Genomic DNA, 19615 nt, shown 5'->3' on the forward strand with positions numbered 1-19615 from the left:
ATTAGCGACGGACTGCAACTATGATGCAGTTGCTCTGATGGTTCAAATCCGGCGATGTAGTTAATCGAGAAAAAAATATAAAAAAGCTTTTAAGAAAAACTATTTTTTATAAAATATATTTTGTTATATTCATTTATTTCGTACTCATTAATTGTATTTTTTTTTAATTCAAATTCACAAAATAATATATAATTATAATGTTTTTTTATTTATTATTTCTTCGGTTATATACGTATGTATGTAAATATATAACTATCTACCTCAAAACATTGAACAATCGACCGCCGTACATGTACGGCGATACTCCTCAAAGAGTTAATGCTTTTATTTTTAATGAATTTCTTTGCAATTTAAATATGCTAAGATGCCTTTGCTCAAAAAACATGTTTTATTTTCACTATGTATATATCAGTTTTATGTTATTGACTTTTAGTCCGATTTAACATCAAACACTGCTTTTGTCCAATTAAATATATGACTAATTTTAATTATATGTGAGAGACTGTTTCGTTTTTGATTATAAAATAGTATGACAGCTTACAAGCTCTACTTTCTTTTAATTCTTGATCGCGATATTCATCCGTCAGATTTGGAAAATCTAAGAAAACCTAATCTTTCATAATTTATTGAAATTATATTTATATAATAATCACAGTTACGATTTAAATTAAAAACATATAGGATTTTTACTTATTTCTTTCAGGTATTAGTCACCAATTTCATTGTCTATCTTGCTGTTATACTATTTAACTAGTATTATTTTATTTTATTTTTATATAAAATTTATGTTTTCATGTTGAAAAAATATATCAACCATTAGACATACGTAAACATATAATTTGTCGTTCTTTCATTTCCACGTTATCTACTAGTATTTTCTTTCGAGTTGGAAAAAAAATACATGCAACGTTTTGCAACTCGTAATAATTATAACGAACGGGACAATCTGTTCGCAAATGCGTGTAATTTTACCACCGGCCTTGTGTTTACACGGAGTGGCCATTTTATCATGCTTCACCTTCCACGTGCGCTTTTCCAGCGCCAGCCGCGGTGACCATGATTGCTGGAAAAATTATCCTGTTATTGTTACATCTTATATTTTTCCCTTGGGTGACATTCTATAAATTCTTAAAAATATATTGACTTTGCGAGCCTTATCTTTTTTTGACCGCATTATAAAGTAAATAGAATGAACGATTGACTGATTATTATTTATGCTGTGTATGCGTGGATTGATAACAAATGTGTACAGTGCCTCTGAGTCTACGAACGTGATGCTTCCAAGGTTCGAAAGCAATACACAATAAACACCCAGATCCGTGTGTAACGCTATAAGTTGCGTCAGCTATTCATTCGTTTTTAGTACGTCAGCGCTTGAAAACGCCCTTCTAGTACAGAGCTGAAAAAATATGTGCAATGGTGCTTATTTATTTTGGGTGTGAGATTTGTAAGTAAAAATAAAGTTATCACATACTTTATGTATGGTTATAAAGTTGGAAGACGTTATTTGCTAATTAAAATAATATATGTTCAAATATATGTGCATTTGTATTTAATTCTAAAAATATTCAGATGTCAATTACTTTTTTTAATATTTATATAAATACATATGTATTTATATAAAACGTATGTTTGTCCTCGACTATTTCGAAAACTGTATGTTCAAATTTTACGCCATTTTCTCTCTTATATTGTATATTTATCTGATGTGGTTTATAGCCACAGTTTCAGAGATTGAATTGTTGAATAATAAAGAAAATATAATATTGTATATCAATGAAATACACTGTGATTTAAATATATATTTAATATTGGACATAGTTAAAAATAAATAATAATGAATGAAAAATCAGTTTGTGGTTTCAATATCGATTGACCACGATTGAACAAAGTGCAAAATTGCGTATTTTTATTCTAACGCTTATTAATCTTATCGCCTCGCATTTATGGTCACCTCACATCGACCGTTAGCCATTTATGCATTTTATATTTTAAAATTGTGCATCATACATTCGATTCTCAAACAATGGCATATTTTATTTTACTTATTCTGCGTACTGCATGTGTGCTGGTGTGTGTTTGTGCATATCGCACAGTATTGTTCTCGATGGCGTGAAAATGTCGTCGACCGCAGAGTCGAACCGAACTCTATTTGAATAAAATATAATATATATATATATATATATATATATATATATATATATATATATATATATATATATATATATATATATATATATATATATATATATATATATACATATATATAAAATAATCATTTTACTTTTAACTTTAATTGAGTTAAATAATTTTAAAATAATAAATAATCGTATTTGGGTTAAATATCACAATCAAAAGTTAATTAGTTTAGTTTTGCATTACGGCTGCGTTTCGTTTCGGTGTTTTTTTGCGAGTAGTAGCTAACTTTAAAATTGCCTATAAAACGAACGACAATAATAATGACCTGACGATTGTGTTAGCCAAGAAGCAATAATGCTTATATGGGTTTACAATACATAAAACTATTATTTTCTACATAAATAATTATCGCATCAAAAATTACCCATTGCATTGATACATGAAAACCCCAGAACACATTTGTCGTAAATTAATCATTATTTCCAGTGGACTTGTAATTAACTACATTTTATGAAGATGGGATTTGAATCTCTAGAGCTGCGTCGACGTGTATACATAGTAAAGAGCTGCTGTTAAATTTTTTTCACAGCCGTGATATTCTAAAATAATTTAAACCTTGGGTTCCGTCGATCTTTAAACAACTTTTAGTGTTGCTCTTAAAGTAGGTGGACGCAATAAACCAATTCTCGCACTGCGTCACTACCTGTGTCAGTGCATCCCTACAAGCTAACAACAAGAGCACATTTTTAGGTCACGTTGTTGTAAACGCGCCATAACAATATTGCGTTGAAATCTCACTATTAGATTTTCATGAAAACGTATAGGGTATTGATATTATATATTACATAAGATTGTGTGTCTGCAACATCAGAAAAACTTTCAGGCCTTCTATTAATTATTTTTTTGTTTGAACTCACGTTTCTTTTTGCCAAAAAGGGGTCAAACGCCGGGTGTTTGTTTCCCTTCGCATAATTGGTTTCAAATAAAAAAAGCTAAAACGTGGCCGACATGTGACATTTCGCACCCGCATCATTGTGCCGACATATACGGGTTAAATAAGCACGTGTGTTAATTATTTTTTATACGCCATTTTATAATTCATGGCGCAAGCTCAAGTTCAAAGGTTCTTAATTTCACTTCGGCCATCTTAATAATTTTTTTGTTGAAAAAATGACACTTCGCAAGCAGCACTTTGCCCCCAAATCCGCTTACACCTCAACGTTCATATGAATCGAAAGATTTTCAACCGATTGTCGATAGATTTCTTTGGGTTCAACGATCAAGAAATTTATTCTGAAAGACTGTTATCCATTGTTGGGTTTTTCATTTTAAAATATGCTGGTAGATGTGGTTAGAAATTACTGTCTTCTTAATACCTATATATCTATATTTTACAAATATAAATTATAATATGAATATAACGCACGAGCGTGATCCAGTGCAAAAAGTATATAAGTACAATTAAGGACAAGATTACTAGCGTAATTTGAATCAAATCGCCATGAAACTTCTCTGAAAAATATACCTTTTAAATAAAGCACGTTAATTAATCTGTTCTTCCATCTTGTCTTAAAATGCCGACTATTCATAAATTTAAAAACCCGTAATTCCGTTACAATTATTCATATAACATGTTTTTAATATGTTTTTTTTAATTTTTAAGTTAATAAAATGGAATATAATTATTACTAATCAGACTGGCATGAAACTTTACTGAAAAATATACTTTGTAAATATATTAGGTATGTTCGTTGACCAGCCTGATCCGCCATTTTGTTTCAAAATGGCAACGATTTATGAATTTAAAAACTCAATATAATAATGTCATTAATATAAATATAAATAAAAATTATTCCCTTATTTCAACTTTTCTGAAAAATAGACCTAATAAATATCTCAACTAAGTTCGTTAGACAGCCTGATCCTCATATTTTGTTTCAAAATGGCGGCTCTTGAAAAATATAAAAAAATGAATAAATACATTTAATATTAAAAAGTTAAAAATGTTTTTTTATTAGAAATTAAAATAATATATTTGTGATATAGCGGTTTTTGTGGACCTGATAACTGCCGTAGTTAAAATCATAGATTTCTCTCTACGCAGACTCTACGTAACTTTGATAAGAGACGGTATCCTCAAGAAGAATAATTTAATAACATATATAAACATCTAGATGTATATTCATGTCCGTTTTTTTGTGTGACTTTTTAACTTGTTTCAACTTTTAGTATTACAATAGCATACATATACATTTATAATAAATCTATTGCCGCATCGCATCTACTATGCATTATTGAACTTCTAGAGTACCCTTATTCTTCGATATATGCAGTACTCGTTTTGCGTAGTTTCACTTTACGCGGCATATTTGCTTGCAAACGATAGGTAAATGCCTTACTCCCACTTCTTGCACACCTACATCTGGAACGTCACTCACTGCCCATGCAGTGTGTCCTGAATTGATTTTTGAAGCGCACGCGTATTGCTAAAAAATTAGCACATTTACGTTGTTAAAGTTAAAAAGTACACGTGAATACTATTCGATAGTTTTATTATAAATACCGTTCTTTGCCTCGAATTACGCGATATTTCCTGGAACGTATCAACGGTGTAAATCGAGGGATTAGTGTAATGTTTTGCATACTTGGCCGTATCTAGTAAAAATAAGAGGTGCGCTGGAATCGTTATCAAATATTTTTTCTTTGAAAAAGTTTTGCTCAAAACTTTTTAAAACCGCTTATATTTTTTTAAATGTGATTGACATTAGGTCGCGCAGTTTATTGTTTATAAATTTATTAATTTTCATATTTTCTATATACATAACTAATATTCCTTCTTATATTGAGGTAGCTATATGTAAAATCACTCAACTTTCCAGATTATTACATTATTAAAAAATCCATCCCTATCGAAGCGAGAAGAGATATGCATCTACGTACTAGGTTTTGGGTTAGTGTGTGTGTGTTTTTTATTGTAAAGAACAACAAAAAACCGACGCTCACAAAGCACAAAAAGCGATTATGATATCTACATCCGATTTATGGCTCATAATATATTGTCAACTGATATTGCATCACGATTACAATGATGAAACGCGATGTCACGCTAAGCACATATGCACACTTAAGTACACCAGTATACATTGTATATACAATATAATATTATTAATATAATAAACATGGCGAAGTGAGTCTTGTGGTGATGATCAAATTAATTAAATTAATCTGACATTGTTTACATATTGTTTTATCAAATTAGAATGAGCTCAATCGAAGCCAGATTTTCTTTAGACATCAATACTTTGCTTTTGATATTCTACATATATTTCATATTCCTGTATTGAAGGAAAACAACTCAAAAATAGTTCAGTATATTTTGGTAAAAAGCGTCAACTTTAACCAGAAAATATTTAAACTGCTTATTTTATAACAAACAAGCTTTGAGGGCAGTCATTTTATCTTTAAACATTATTGTCTTTTAAATTGGTAAGAATTTACAAATTTATTTCAAGACATTGATGATAAACAGAGTTTAAAATTAGTTACAAATTTAATTAAACCTTTGAGTATCGCCGTACATGTACGGCGGTCGATTTTTCACTGTTTTGCGATACCATAGATAATTATATTTTAATATATAGCTGAAGAAATATTAAATAAAAAACATTATAAATATATACTATTTTTTTAATTCAAGTTAAAGTAAATCATTTATATATAAAACAATACTAATAAATTAAAAAATACGAAATAAATTAACATAGCAAAAAATATTTAGGCTTTAGATTATATTTATGAAATAAAATATAACAATAACAAATAAATGTCGCTTAACAAAATGTTTGCCACAAAATTAATGGGAAAATTTGCATACTGATTTAAAATATGACTTAATTTTCTAATCCTATAATGTCTCGTATTGAAAATTTTATTAAATATCATTGATTTATTGAATTTATTGACTTATCTTTGTTTTAACAAAATCTTACTATTTTTAATTGCATTTTATTTATCGTTGATTAAAAACTGTGGTTTTTGGATTTTTTACATAGAAAAAATTTTTAGTATAATATATATAAATCGATGCAAAAATTTAATTAGAATTTTTTTTACAAAAATACTACTTACTTTTAACTTAAATTATACAGAAATGGTCAACAATGAGTTTGCTATAAATATGAGTGATCAAAATTGTCAAAAAAGAAATAACTTAATTTTACTATATACTTCGTGTTGCATTAACAGCTTAATTTTGGGCTTTAAATTTAGTCAATTTTGATCATTCTTCAAATTCAATAATTTAATTTTGCTTTTGGTAAATTATCAAAAAATAGTTTACTTGCATTTTTACTATAGATTCATATATGTATATGCAAATAATATATCCTACTTATTTTTTATAAAAAAAAGATCGTGCAAAGTGATTTGTAATGATTTTTATACCAATAATTTATTTCTTCTACTTTATAAATCTAAAGGGAGCAGATTATATTTATGATTTTTTCAGTAAAAAAAAATAAAACGTGTTTATTTGTAAAGTAAAAAAACGATTGTTATATCAGTTTTTGTTATCATTATATGCCATCAAGCTGTTTCTAATCTGAATCAATAATTTAATATTTTTATATCAAATATTAAAAAAAATTAAACGTAACTAAATACAATAAGCTATGCATGTAAAAGTTATATACTATAAATATTGTATTATGATTACCTTCATATTTACATGAATAATAATCTAGAGCAGCGCTGTCCAACTTATCTTAGTCCGCGGTATTTTTTTCTTTTGCAAACATTTCGGGAGCCAAAATTTTTTTTGCTCGTAGAAGCAAACATTTTTGTTTGTATACCCCATGCCTGAATAAGTGAACAAAAATGTCTGAGGTGACTTTTTTTAGCTCATTTCATTTTAAAAACATGATTGGTTCGCGAGCCACAAAAATTAGTTCACGGGCTGCCAGTTGGAGAGCGCTGATCTATGGTAAACATATTAAAATAAATAACATACAAATCCGTGACTTCAAAATTTGGCTAATTTTTTTTTAGATGCATATTTATTTAATTCTATATGGATAATATATCTATGGATATCTAAATTTCGTAATCGATTGTGCAAAATTTTAATATATTTTTTTTTAAAAAACAATACTTTCGAGCAGCTCATAAATATTACATTCAGATTTAGATTATTACATTATTTTTATTATACTTGCTGATATTCCAACAGGCTCGATACTTTATATAATTTATTGTTATATTTTAAAAATTCGACTTTAATGTCTATCGCACTTGGTGCTTGTATATTTTCAGTATATTTAATGCCGTTTTAGGTAATCGACTATAAATTCTACAAGATCTAATTGCTTTTTTTTTAATAATTGATTTTAAAATGCATGATAGAGATTATGCTGCCTTTGATCGTTCTTCATTCCCAGATGATTCCCGATGAAACAAAATATGAAAAAAATGACTCGGTCTCACCTGTGTCGAGACTTTGACGCGAGACAAATGCGATTGTACACAGTCACGTAGCCGGGCGAACCAACAGGGAACACGAATGCAAATGCCTGACCCCCCATTATGTGGTAATTTTTAGTGCACAATCGCGTTTACGAGTCCACAAAATGGTTAAAGTCGATTTCCTTTTGTGCCAGTCGGTTTTGCTCGTTCCGCGCGCAAGATTGATTGGATTCTCGGCGATATTTCCCGTATTTGTAAGTATTTAATATGGCTAGACGTCTTGCATTTTTAAAATGAGTATAACCACTTTATTGTCTGAAAATCGGCGATGATGTGATGTCATTTAATTTAGGCCTCAGATCATCTCTTCATAAGAGCAGTGTCTGAAACTCTTCTCTTGGCATGATAAAGTAGCATAGTCAATGTTCGTTAAACTCTACTGAAAGTCGATCTGCATTTATTTTAATCAATTTTATCTACCTCTTTTAAATTAATACTGATCTTATTAAAATAAATAACTACGTAACATTATATTAATATTGGCAACATCATATTTCCCATTTAACACTGACATTAGATCATTTGAACTGTCAATGGACACCGTTTAATGGACATAGACGTCCGTTCGTATACATAATATAATTCTAAAATCATAGTTCCTAAAAAAATTCAAGGAATATACATTTTTGCGAGCTTTTCGTGACTAATTTCATTCTGACATTTCCTAGTATATTTTTTCGTGCTATAAAAGTGACACAGATTTGAGGATCATGTTGTGTTTAAACCATTGTTTTGAACGTTTCTTCAGTTTATAAATAAATAAAAAGTATTAGTTGCACACGGGTTGCACTGCTCTTAGAAATGGAATCAATAATCCAATATTAACTAGCAGGAAGGGACCGAGCGTTTAAATATTGTACCAAGTAACACAAATGTGTTGCTCTTAGAAAAGATATTTGAAATCTAATTCTATATGTCCAATAATAATATCCAACTTGTTATATATTAGCTATCTTAAGGTAAAAACAATATTTTTTCATTCGTGTAATAAGTTCATTACTAACTCTAATTCAATAAGTGAAATCTATCATACAGATTTTCTCTAAAATAAGCGTCACTTTTGTCTCCGCTGCTCTTTTTTTTCTTCTTCGAGTCTTTATAGAGTCAACGTGACGAATGTCAGCATATGTCTGTCTGTGTTTCTGTCGTAATGAGATTCAAATTGTATCGAAATGTAATTCTTAAATTTACAAAACGCCGTCTCGCCTATTTGTACATTTAGATTCTTGGTATTGCGCGTGACGGTCTTTCTGGGTGAGTTTTGTTTGGATTCAGATTATCCAACTGTTCGGCAATCGCCCGAATTGTCTTTTATCTAATCTAACCAACATCGGGACTGTTTGCTCAGAAAGATAGAGATGTGTCGTTGGACTGAGCCATCTAACACCAGGGCCGAAATCGAAATAAATATGTATTTTTTATTAAAAATTTGATCGCGTAGCGAAAAATTTCATGATTTTTTCGACAGAAACTTTTGATACGACATAATAGCATTTTCTGAAATAAAAATGCAAATGATAAATTTTTCACTGCGCAGCATTTTTTATATCACAATAGCTAGTTATTATTCTTTTTTTTTATTGCGCAGCAAAAAATTTGTATATATCTATAAAAAAAAAGTGTATATAAAAATTTTAATTTTGAGGAGTTACCCAAAATAATAAAGTTAATAACAAGCGCAGAAAATAGAATGCGGAGACAATTTTATTGTTGCCAAATCTCCACCTGCTTCACTGAAAGTATTCAGAAAAACTGACGGAAATAATCAAATCCAATTAACCCCCTTCCCTCCCTCGCGTCAAGAGTGGATAAGGATATCCACGAATTTTATGATACAAGAGAGTTCTTCCGAACTCGCACCAAATGGCGACAGATAATTTGAAGACTGAGAATGCAACCGCTTCCCTCTTCACGTCAACCCTGGTCCAGTTACGACATACAAAGACAATGCTACAAGAACATCACGTATCACAAAACAAATGTTTTTATGATAAACGTAGTTTAAAATTGTATACGCACAAAATAAGGGTGTCATAAATCAAGGGATTCGTGGAACATTTCAATGACGACCTTTCAACTTTTATTGTACAATAAATGTTCATTAAATGGAATATTTTTGCCACAGATGGAATTTCCACCACTGTTTCTAATAAATAGTCAGTCGAAAAAACTAAACCTAATAAGGTTTAGTGATTACAGAAAAAAAATGTATTAAATTCGTACACAAGAGATTATAGATTTATTTTTAACTGGACTCTATTCGATGTCATCTTATTATTTGTTACTATTATATTAATCTAGCACTGTGACATAAGCGTTATCCCACTGCGTTCTAGCGTTTAATAGTCTCCTTATTACTTGGTGTTGCATCAACGCTTGTTTGAATGCGATTAAAAAAATATAAATTAAACATAGTTTTTTTTCCTTTGTGTTTCAATGCAGCCGACTAGTTGCAAGATAAGGAAACGTAACGTGCGCCGGAAACGGCGCAAAATATATTTATATGACATCGTTAGTTTGGTAGGCAAATTCTGATAGCAGACTGGCGACCAGATTATTAGCAAACGCTGAATAAATTCAACGCCTTGCCGTTGGAATATTTAGAAAAAGAGGTACGTTAAAGTGACGGCCGATGACCATCATAGACCCTCGAGAATATGAGAGCAAACACTCGGATCAACGGTATTTTTGTTGTTAAACATTTGTCGGACGGATACAATAGCCCTTTGGGAGTACAGCTTGAATACTGAGCAAACAGCGAGGTCAGACAGTGTCAGTTTGGTATCTCATATGTGAGAAAACGCGAGAGATGGAAGCAAATCCATATTGAATATGTTGCCTGTCGAACGTTTAGCAAATGGGTGGTATTCATCCTTCTTACTTTAACACATTCCAAGTGTATTAAATTTCATAAATAGCTCCTTAACAATCAACTATTTTTTTAGTCAATAAAAAGTCTTACAGTAATCTACAAAGCGACCTTTTTCTAATTTGCGTGCTAGATTAATGAATTACAGTTTAAAACTTTAAATTTTTCTAGGAAATTCCAGACATGTTTGCCCCTTTTCTTCGCCTTGTTAATGTTAAATGTTGCTGGTTTTTATTTACATAATCGTAAGCAACCGACAATTATGGATCGTGGATAAATAAACAAATATATTTTATGTTATTCTACTTCATTGCACATGTATTTTTACGCTACAATAAATTTATATCCACAGTACATATATATTTTTTTCTTAGAGTATCTTTTTTTTAATTTCCATACTTGTGACTGTCCTAGGAACAAAATAACAATGTTCATATAAGTTGTCTGTTGCACTATTTGAATTGTGAGGTAATATGCTGCTCTAAACTGTCTATGAAACTCAATTTGACAGTTGAGAAACGTCCATTTGCTGTTCAAACCCAAACCTAACCTATTGAAAGTTCTAAAAATAATTATAGTTTTAGAACTTTTATTAGGTCAAGTCCAAAATACAAACTAAGCAAACACATCTCAGAGGAAAATAAACGTAAGAATAAGTACAGACAGACATCGCATCTCACATATGGCTCCATAGTTTGTCTGCATTTCGATATTACGCTATGTTTTATAAATATGATAGCTAATTAAGCATTACGTACCTATTATTATTTATTCAAGAAATTATATTACAATGTTTAAAAATATATAAAATGCCATTTTTGTCATGAGGCCCGGAATCATTGTTTTCCCTAGGTCTGACGGCTAGAGTAAAAATCGGCAGCTTTCTCGTGCTTTCAAGAGTCATCTTGGTTACTGAGGCGTGCTCCATTTGGTACGAGTTCGCCTAACTCTCGTTTTTTTAAGTTGTAAGCAAAGTGGTAGTTTTGCGTCAAGTTCTGACTAAAATTTATTTCTGGTGGAAGTGTTTCTGAACGGCTTATATACCCTTGATAATTTTGGGATAAGTCCAGCATCCTTTTTAAATCTCGGTCATCTTACCAATGCGATAATTCAGGAGGAATACTACTATACTACTTATGGTTAACGCCGACTAGAATAAAACTTACGCAAATAAAGCAATTAAAAAGCTCTCGCTACTAATTTCATCATAACAAAAACGGATGGTCCTAACCGAATATTTTTTCAGAAGGACTGCAAAATTTTCCTTGTACATAAGTTCAATACCTTTCTGACATTAAGAGTCATGAGTTATCTTATCTCATATACGCCTTCCACTTCTCTCAAACTTCGCTTCACAATGTTTTTTTATAATATCAAAGTCGGAAGATTGACTTTTGCTTTTAGGCATAAATTTTGGACATGCCCATGACATAATACCCATATTCCAAAGGCGATTTAAATGGTGTAATGATTGTAATCCAAAATAAATTTATTTTTTGTTGTTTTCAGAATGATGCGGGTCAGTCTGTTGACGATTCCACTCAAGAAGATGAATCCTCTTGGTTTTGGGACCCTCCAGAAGAAAGTGCTGCCGCAAACTATAAACTCTTTTCGTCCAAAACCGATGAAGCATCCAACCTGAATGTACAAAATCCTGAAGAAACTAAATCTATTGAAGAACTCAAAGACAGACTGGCAAGAGCATTACAAAAGATCGAAAGTTTATCGCGTTGTTTAATGGAGATGGATGGTACAAATTTTGAAAATATTAAGGAGCTTAAAAGATTAACAAGAGAGAATTATGACAGTCTATCTGAAGAGCACGAAAAGTTGAAGGGTGAACTCGAAAGTGCCAAGAAGGGACTATTTTATAAGGATCAAGAAATGGAAAGTAAAGAAGAGGCTAACGCTAAATTGAAGGAAAATCTAAACATATGGCATACGAAATTCGATAAGCTGGAGATAGTTCATCGGCTGCTGATTGAAAACACAGAGAAGTTTCAAGATGAGAATCAATATATGACCGAGGAAAATTTAAAATTGTCTTCAGAGTTAAACGAAATGATTTTAAAGTATGATAATCTTGAAAAAAGTAATAAAGAATTGAGCGATGCTCTTAAAAGGGCGCAAGAAGAAAACCAGGAGCTGATAGAAGAGAATTTCAAACTTCAAGAAGACTACACAAATTTACAAAACGATGTGGACGAGATGAAAAACAAAGACAAACATGTCACTATTGAGGAGTACAGAAATTTGGAAGAAAAGTTTTCAAAATTAGAAATGCAGTATTCTAAAAATAATAACGCGAACATCTTAAAGGTAGAGCCTTCCTCGTTGCAAGATTCTCAGATCATCATCGAACAGTTAAAATGTGAGATAGCCGAACTTCAAAATAAATTGAACACTAACGAGGAGATTAAACGACTGAACGTCGAGAACGTAAATTTGAGAAAAGAAATCGAGTCGTTAAAGAACACAAAGAATGAGCATTTATCTTGTGAAGTTATCAAAAATATCTTTCAAGAACACATTTCGTTTGATATTGCAGAGATAGATAAAAAACTTCAAAAGTCATGCTCGCCGGAAGATGTTTTAAAGTATACTAATCAGTGCATATCTCATCTATTGAGCTATAAAAGCAGAAACGAAACATTGGAGATACGGGTTTCGGAAGATTCTAAAGAAATAAACAAATTATCTACCAAAATTGACGAGATCAATGCAGAAATGAATGTATTGATTCGTGATTTGACTCACTGCGAACACGAATGTTCTGAGATGAAGAAGAACAATGATTTTTTGATAGCTGAAATCAGCGCTTTGAAGAGTTCCTCTAAATTGGAGCCGATTTTAGAGCAACACGAAGATAATGTGCTACTGTTGCAGAGTGAATTGGAAGATTGTAGTAATCACAATAAAACGATTGAGGCGGAGTTAGAAGGCTATCAAAATGAGATATCTTCGATTAAAACCGAGAGAGATGAACTAAAGAAACAGATTGAAGAACTCAATATCAAATTTGAAGAAGGTAATAAATCTGGAAATCGAGACGAAATAGATAAGCTAAAAACTCAGATTGCTTCTTTGGCGTCCGAGAATGAGAAGCACAAGATAGACATAAGCATAATCGACAACGAGATGGTGCTGCAGTTGAAGCAAATCTCCGAACTGAAAGCTGAAAGTTTATCGATCGTCAATCATCAAGTCAAAACGATCCAAGACGAGAAGGCTCTCTTAGAAAATGAATTGTTCAATGTGATCTCGAAATTAGAGACCATTAAAGCTGAAAACGAAAAGTTGAAGTTGAAGATTATTTCCTTAGAAGATCGTTGTAAGAATGTTGATAAAAGTAATTTACCGGAGCAGTTTTCTTCACTCACTGACGACCTTAATAACGACAGTATTGATATTGCACAATTAAAACTGTTAAAAAAAGAGATTGATGAATATAAGTGCATAAACAGTATTATAGATAAAGCTATGGACGTTTTCAAAGAGCGTGGTATATATTTCGATAGTCCAGATTCAAATCCTCTATTGACGCATTTAAGTAAATATTTAGAACTAATTGATGGTAAGTTTGAATCGTACGACAGTCAGCTTGCCGATAAAGAATCGACAATTGAAGAATTAAGATTAAAGAACTTAAAACTTCAGGAGCTACTCAAAACAATCGAGGGCGTAAAGGAACACCTGGAGATGAAATTCAGTGAGCATATCCAAAATACTAAAGAAGATCAGGTGAAGATAGCCGAATATGAGTTGTTCAAACAAGAAATGGAGAAACTCAATAGCGAGAAAAACGAGCTGATCAATCTGGTCAAACAGAAGCATGGAGAAAATATTAACTATCACAACGAGATACAGCGGCTCAACGAAGTCTTGATGAACGAATATGAAAAGTATAAAAAACTAGAAGAGATCAATCTAATATTGTGCCAGGGACAGACAGAGCAATCGGAGTGCAAGAATTGCGAAGAATTCAAGCTTCAATTGATCGCATTAGGATCCAAATGCAATGAGATTGAATCTACTATGAATGCACTTAACTCTTCGTCTTACTCGAAAGAAGCATTTGAAAGCTTGAATGAAAAAAATCAGTTTTTAATGGAAAAATGTGAAGTTCTCACTCAAAGTTTACTCCAAGAACAGAACAATTTGAAACATATATTATCAGATAAAGTCCAAGTAAGTTCACTTCAAAATATAAGAGCTTATAAATTTGTAATGAATAATATATTAATCTATGTTATAGATTTCAGAACGCGAACAGTCTGTATCCAAAGAGATCGAACGATTAAGAAGACATCTTCTAGAGATTGAAGAAGCGCATACTCAAGAATTGATTGTGGCTGAACAAAAGTGTCAGGAATTGCAGGCAGGCTTATCGGTAGCTGAAGATAAAGCCAAACATTCCAGCACAGTGTATACATCAAATAGGTATTTTTTCTTTTTATTTCCTAACATAGCTCTTAACATTGTTTAATAATCTAAATATATACAAATTCACAGTATACGTGCAAACCAAGAAGTAGAAACGCTAAGAAATCAATTAAGACTCATTGAAAAGCAGAGAGATGATATTCAAGCGCAGCTATACCAATCTGAAGATAGGAACAATAAACACGCAGCAGCTCTCACAAATCTACAATGCGTTTTAGAACAATATCAAATGGGTATGTTTATAAATAAAATATTAAAAATGCACAAAAATGAAAGAAAAGAGACGTAGAAACATTAAATTCTTATTTTCGACTAACGAGTATTTCGTTAAAACGATTTTTCAAAGAAGCGAATATACACGTCCGTGGGGAAATTGGCGCACACAAGTTTTTCTGTTCTAGATTATAATGAAGATTGCTACAAAAAACATGACTCAGTATTTCTTAATTCATACATGTCTTATTTTAAAGATATGCCAAGAATACAAATCAATATATTGTAGTAAATCAGATGCTGATATGGCGAATCATAACTGATCGTATTTTTTTATCAGGCAAAAATCAAGACAACGAAGAGTTAGCCGCCAGAATCAAGCGTGAACTGGACCAGTCTCAAGCAGAGAATCAGCGCCTCGTTTTGGAGATATCTAACCTTCAAGACAAGCTAATGGAATCGAACAACGGCCTGAAGGCCGCTGCGAGGCTTTCCTCTCAACTAGACACTCGAGCGGCTCAATTAAACGACATGAAACACGTCGGTCAGTAATTTGACGCTTTTGCTTTTATCGTTTTCTTCATCTATTCCTATGGTTTTCACAATGCATCTCCATCCATTTCATATTGCGAGGTGTGTGACGAAACCTATAATAAAATATCATAGGAGCATTTGATCTCATATTGATCTATCACAATCTGTATTCAATTGCTTCGGACATATGATATTTATTTTTTGGGAATTGATGTATTTTTACAAGGCTAGGAAATGCATGCGTAAAGATTTTTGATACACTTATAATAAGTTACTAATATATTGGAATTTTTGTTCATGTTTGACATATGAAAATGCAACGTCAGTATAGAAATGAAAACATTGAAGTAAGAAAGAACACAAGCTTTTTAAATAAACAATAATTGATACAAAATGTGATATTGACGTTATAATTTCATATTTTTAGTATCATTCGATTCATAGCTAAAATTTACAATAAATATATTTATAATGCAATCATTTTTATTTTTTTTTTATTTTGTTTTTTTTAGGTGTTATTATTGTCATTTATTATTTATATATTTTCACGGATAAAGTGTTTTATCTTTTAATCATCTCTCTTACCTTAAAACATGGTAATTCGGCTAAATATCAGCTGGTAATTCTGGGTTCTAATGGAATTCCCAGAATTCCGACTGGTATCTTAGCCGAGTTGCCGGCAAATCAATCAATCGCTGGACAGAAATCTTCATTCTTTGTTTTTTGAACTTTGACGCCAACTTTACCAGAGTTACTAACATTGTTTTATTTTTATTTTTTGCACATTTTATACATTTATACATTTCTTGGGAAGAAGGTGTAAGGACGGTGGATGATTTTACGGCAAATTTATTTATATCATGTATTTTTTTATAATGTATTATTATTTAACTTGATCGGATTTATTGTAAAATTATATTATGTCACTACTCTATTTATTTCTTCTTCTTTTTTATAATCCTTAGTATAATATGTTCAAGTTCACTATTTTGCTTTACTATGTCTAAAATGCTTTGTGTACTTATTTTGCTATATCATTTTTTTAATACAAAACCACTAATGAGGCTTATGGATTTTATTATTAATTTTAATTTTATTTTTAATAACTATTATATTTTTGTTTGACATTATGTTGTCATTATATTTTTTTGTGTATTGTAATTATTTTTTGTAGGATAGATAATGTGTATGTGCACTGTGGATGTGTCGTCAATGGCTTAATCTCATTTGGTAACTGTGAGACACTTTTAGGCCGACAACGGTCATCAGCTCATTTTACCACGTGGGGTTGAATCATTTTCTGCCTTTTTCATCTGTCCTGTCATATGTCGTCATCTATATTTTATTTATTATTTTAAAATGTATTTATTATTAATTCTTCTTATGAACAGGGAAAGCAATTGGTGTTAATCTTGTCTGCAGGCTGAAACGTAACGTGTGCCTATATTATTTTTCAAAATTTAGTTATTGAACTGTGTTTATATACACACAAATTAACGATATACACCTATTTCTCTCCTTGTTCTATGTGTCGTTTTATTTTTTGCGTGAAACGCATGTGCAATTTTCTTTGAACTTGTAATTGAATCAGACAGTACACAATACTGCTTGAAAAATCGTTTCATTATATAAATTTAAAAATTGTATGATCTAAAAATTATTGTAGTGTTAATTTTACACATTAAGTTTATTATTATTTTTAAAGATTTATTTACAGATTTTGTAGATAGCCATATATAAGCATGAATGCCGCCTTCGTTTTATTTTGCCTCTTAGGTTCTGAGTATTACTTCAGGTACTGGTTTACTTTATAAACGGTAAACAGTCTGAAGTGTTATCAACTGCAAAATAAATCAGTATATGCCCAGCTTTGCTGCATTGTGGTACCGAAGACCAATCAGTGTTGTAACACTTTTCACTCTTAGCCGGCCAGTGCTTGTATAATACTTAGAATCTGGGTACGGCGCATGCGTCCGAACATCGTTGACTTCCAACTGACGGATTGATCAGCTATGTGTATTATTTTATTTCGTTTTACATACATTTTTATAATGCTTATGATTAGACACGCAAATAAGTTTAACATATTAAAAAATGCTTATTTAAATCTATCCAGTTGCTAAAGCCGAAGAGGAACTATCTCAATGGAAGATGAAATATAAAAACGCTGTTTCCAATCAGCACGATAAAGTCGATAAGACGTTGATGAAGAATCTTGTCATCGGTCTCGTTCAAACTTGGATGAACCAAAAAGGAAACGATAAGCTCCAAGCTTTAAGGATTTTGACTACTGTGCTGGACTTCGACGAGAAGGAGTGCGAAAGAGTCGGCTTAGGGTCGTCGTCCGGCAGACACGAGTCTCTCGTTGAAGAATTTGTAAAGTTTGTAGAGAAAGAAACAAAGCCGCAGCTCAATACAGTTTTGCCAAACTTGCTGAATCTAGGTCAAGGAGGAACAGCTCAAGATGGAAAACCAAGATCTAGACGGACATCTGAAATAGGCTAGTAACATATTTTTAAATTAAAATATGCATAAACCATTTTATTTTATTGTATTATTTCAATATAGGATCTCCGACCTCAATTCAACCTATTCAAAGAAACGACAGTCCACTATCGCATATTAGTAATGACTCATCAAGCTCAGCAAACACCAGAATGTCTCCTAATATGAAGCAAGAATATAGCCCGGCGCCAATTCCGATCGTTATAAATCCCAATTTGTGGTCAAATGATCCGAATATTCCATCAGGAAATGCAATTCTAGACGTGGCCGCTTCTTCAAATCACGACACAGGAGTAAATCAAACTAGGAACACTCAGGGTGCTATATTGAAAAACGTGTTATTAGATATGTAGTGTTTGTTTTAAGTCGTATTTTATTTAATTATATAACACTAGAAATTTTACGTCAATAACAAATCACTTCAGCATTTCCAATAAAGGGCTGTATTATTTTTAAGATTAATAACTTTCGATTGATGCGACTGCTTAGAAAGTCATACCAGTTATGCTAAATTTTGCATTTTTATAACTAAATACAAAGCATATATCCATGTTTCAGTGGCGACTCAAGTATAGGAGCTGCAACACTGCAACGCCCAGAATATTTAAGAAAAAAATATATATTTAAATTTATGATTGGAAATTTGTAATTTACAACTTTAAATATAATTAAAATAAATATTAGTACAAAAATAGGTTATATAGCTTACTACCTATTTCTGTAATCTAATATTATCATAAATATAAAAAATAAAAATACAATTTCCAAATGTATTTTATTGGTCACTAGTCGTACGCAGCACTCCTATAATTTCAAGCCATGAGTCGCCACTGCCATGTTAAATGATATAACCTAAAGTTTGTAAAATAGTTTTTAATATTAAGATAAAATAACACTTTCAGTGTGATATTTCTTGTATTGTAAAAATGTGTAAATATTTTTAACATATTATTTGTACCAAATATACAATAATGATTTGCCTTCGCTATATTTGCCTTATTTATTTATCCTAATTTTATATATTAATTTAATATTTATGAGCGCAAATTTCAAGATTTTGCAGCATAATGTGTAGTAATAAACGTGTCGCTGACATATTGTTCTTATAAATTCATCCACTATATAAATATTGAATACTGGAAAACCATAAATATATTAAAAAAATTGTTTTAATTAAATTATTTTAGAAGTTAAAGATAAAAAGTTGTCACACTTCTTGTACACGTAAGAGCTTGAGGGGCCATCTTACAAGGGTGCCAAAGGACTAATAAAACACTTAAGCATTCTACTATAAGTAGGCTCATGTCCGTGTCTGATCTGCACGATTGCCAACTGAATAAAGACGAGCAGGAAATTCTTGCTTGGTTTGGTACAAGCATCTTAGCCATAAGG

General features: G+C 31.2%; 1 protein-coding gene and 1 long non-coding RNA gene across 4 annotated transcripts in view; one reads left to right on the forward strand and one right to left on the reverse strand.

Moving 5' to 3' along the window:
• The window catches only part of LOC148235200 (uncharacterized), a 52323-nt gene extending 33112 nt beyond the window's left edge, over positions 1 to 19211 (forward strand). For all 3 annotated transcript variants that reach the window (XM_088187252.1, XM_088187254.1, XM_088187253.1), the window contains 6 exons: positions 12038 to 14716; positions 14784 to 14968; positions 15041 to 15204; positions 15525 to 15728; positions 17835 to 18218; positions 18287 to 19211. In XM_088187252.1, the coding sequence (XP_088043378.1) occupies positions 12038 to 14716; positions 14784 to 14968; positions 15041 to 15204; positions 15525 to 15728; positions 17835 to 18218; positions 18287 to 18576 (3906 nt within the window). In that variant the 3' untranslated portion in view covers positions 18577 to 19211. The remainder of the gene's footprint in view (positions 1 to 12037; positions 14717 to 14783; positions 14969 to 15040; positions 15205 to 15524; positions 15729 to 17834; positions 18219 to 18286) is intronic.
• LOC148235203 (uncharacterized) lies at positions 7766 to 9866 on the reverse strand. The gene is made up of 2 exons (XR_015809838.1): positions 8441 to 9866; positions 7766 to 8401 (listed from the first exon to the last, which is right to left on the reverse strand). It is a non-coding gene; the product is annotated as an uncharacterized LOC148235203 (long non-coding RNA).
• Positions 19212 to 19615: the final 404 nt, after the last annotated feature.

This window comes from Plectrocnemia conspersa, unplaced genomic scaffold (genome assembly GCF_051122295.1).
Source record: "Plectrocnemia conspersa isolate PC_06_02 unplaced genomic scaffold, ASM5112229v1 ptg000005l, whole genome shotgun sequence".
NCBI lineage: Eukaryota > Metazoa > Arthropoda > Insecta > Trichoptera > Polycentropodidae > Plectrocnemia > Plectrocnemia conspersa.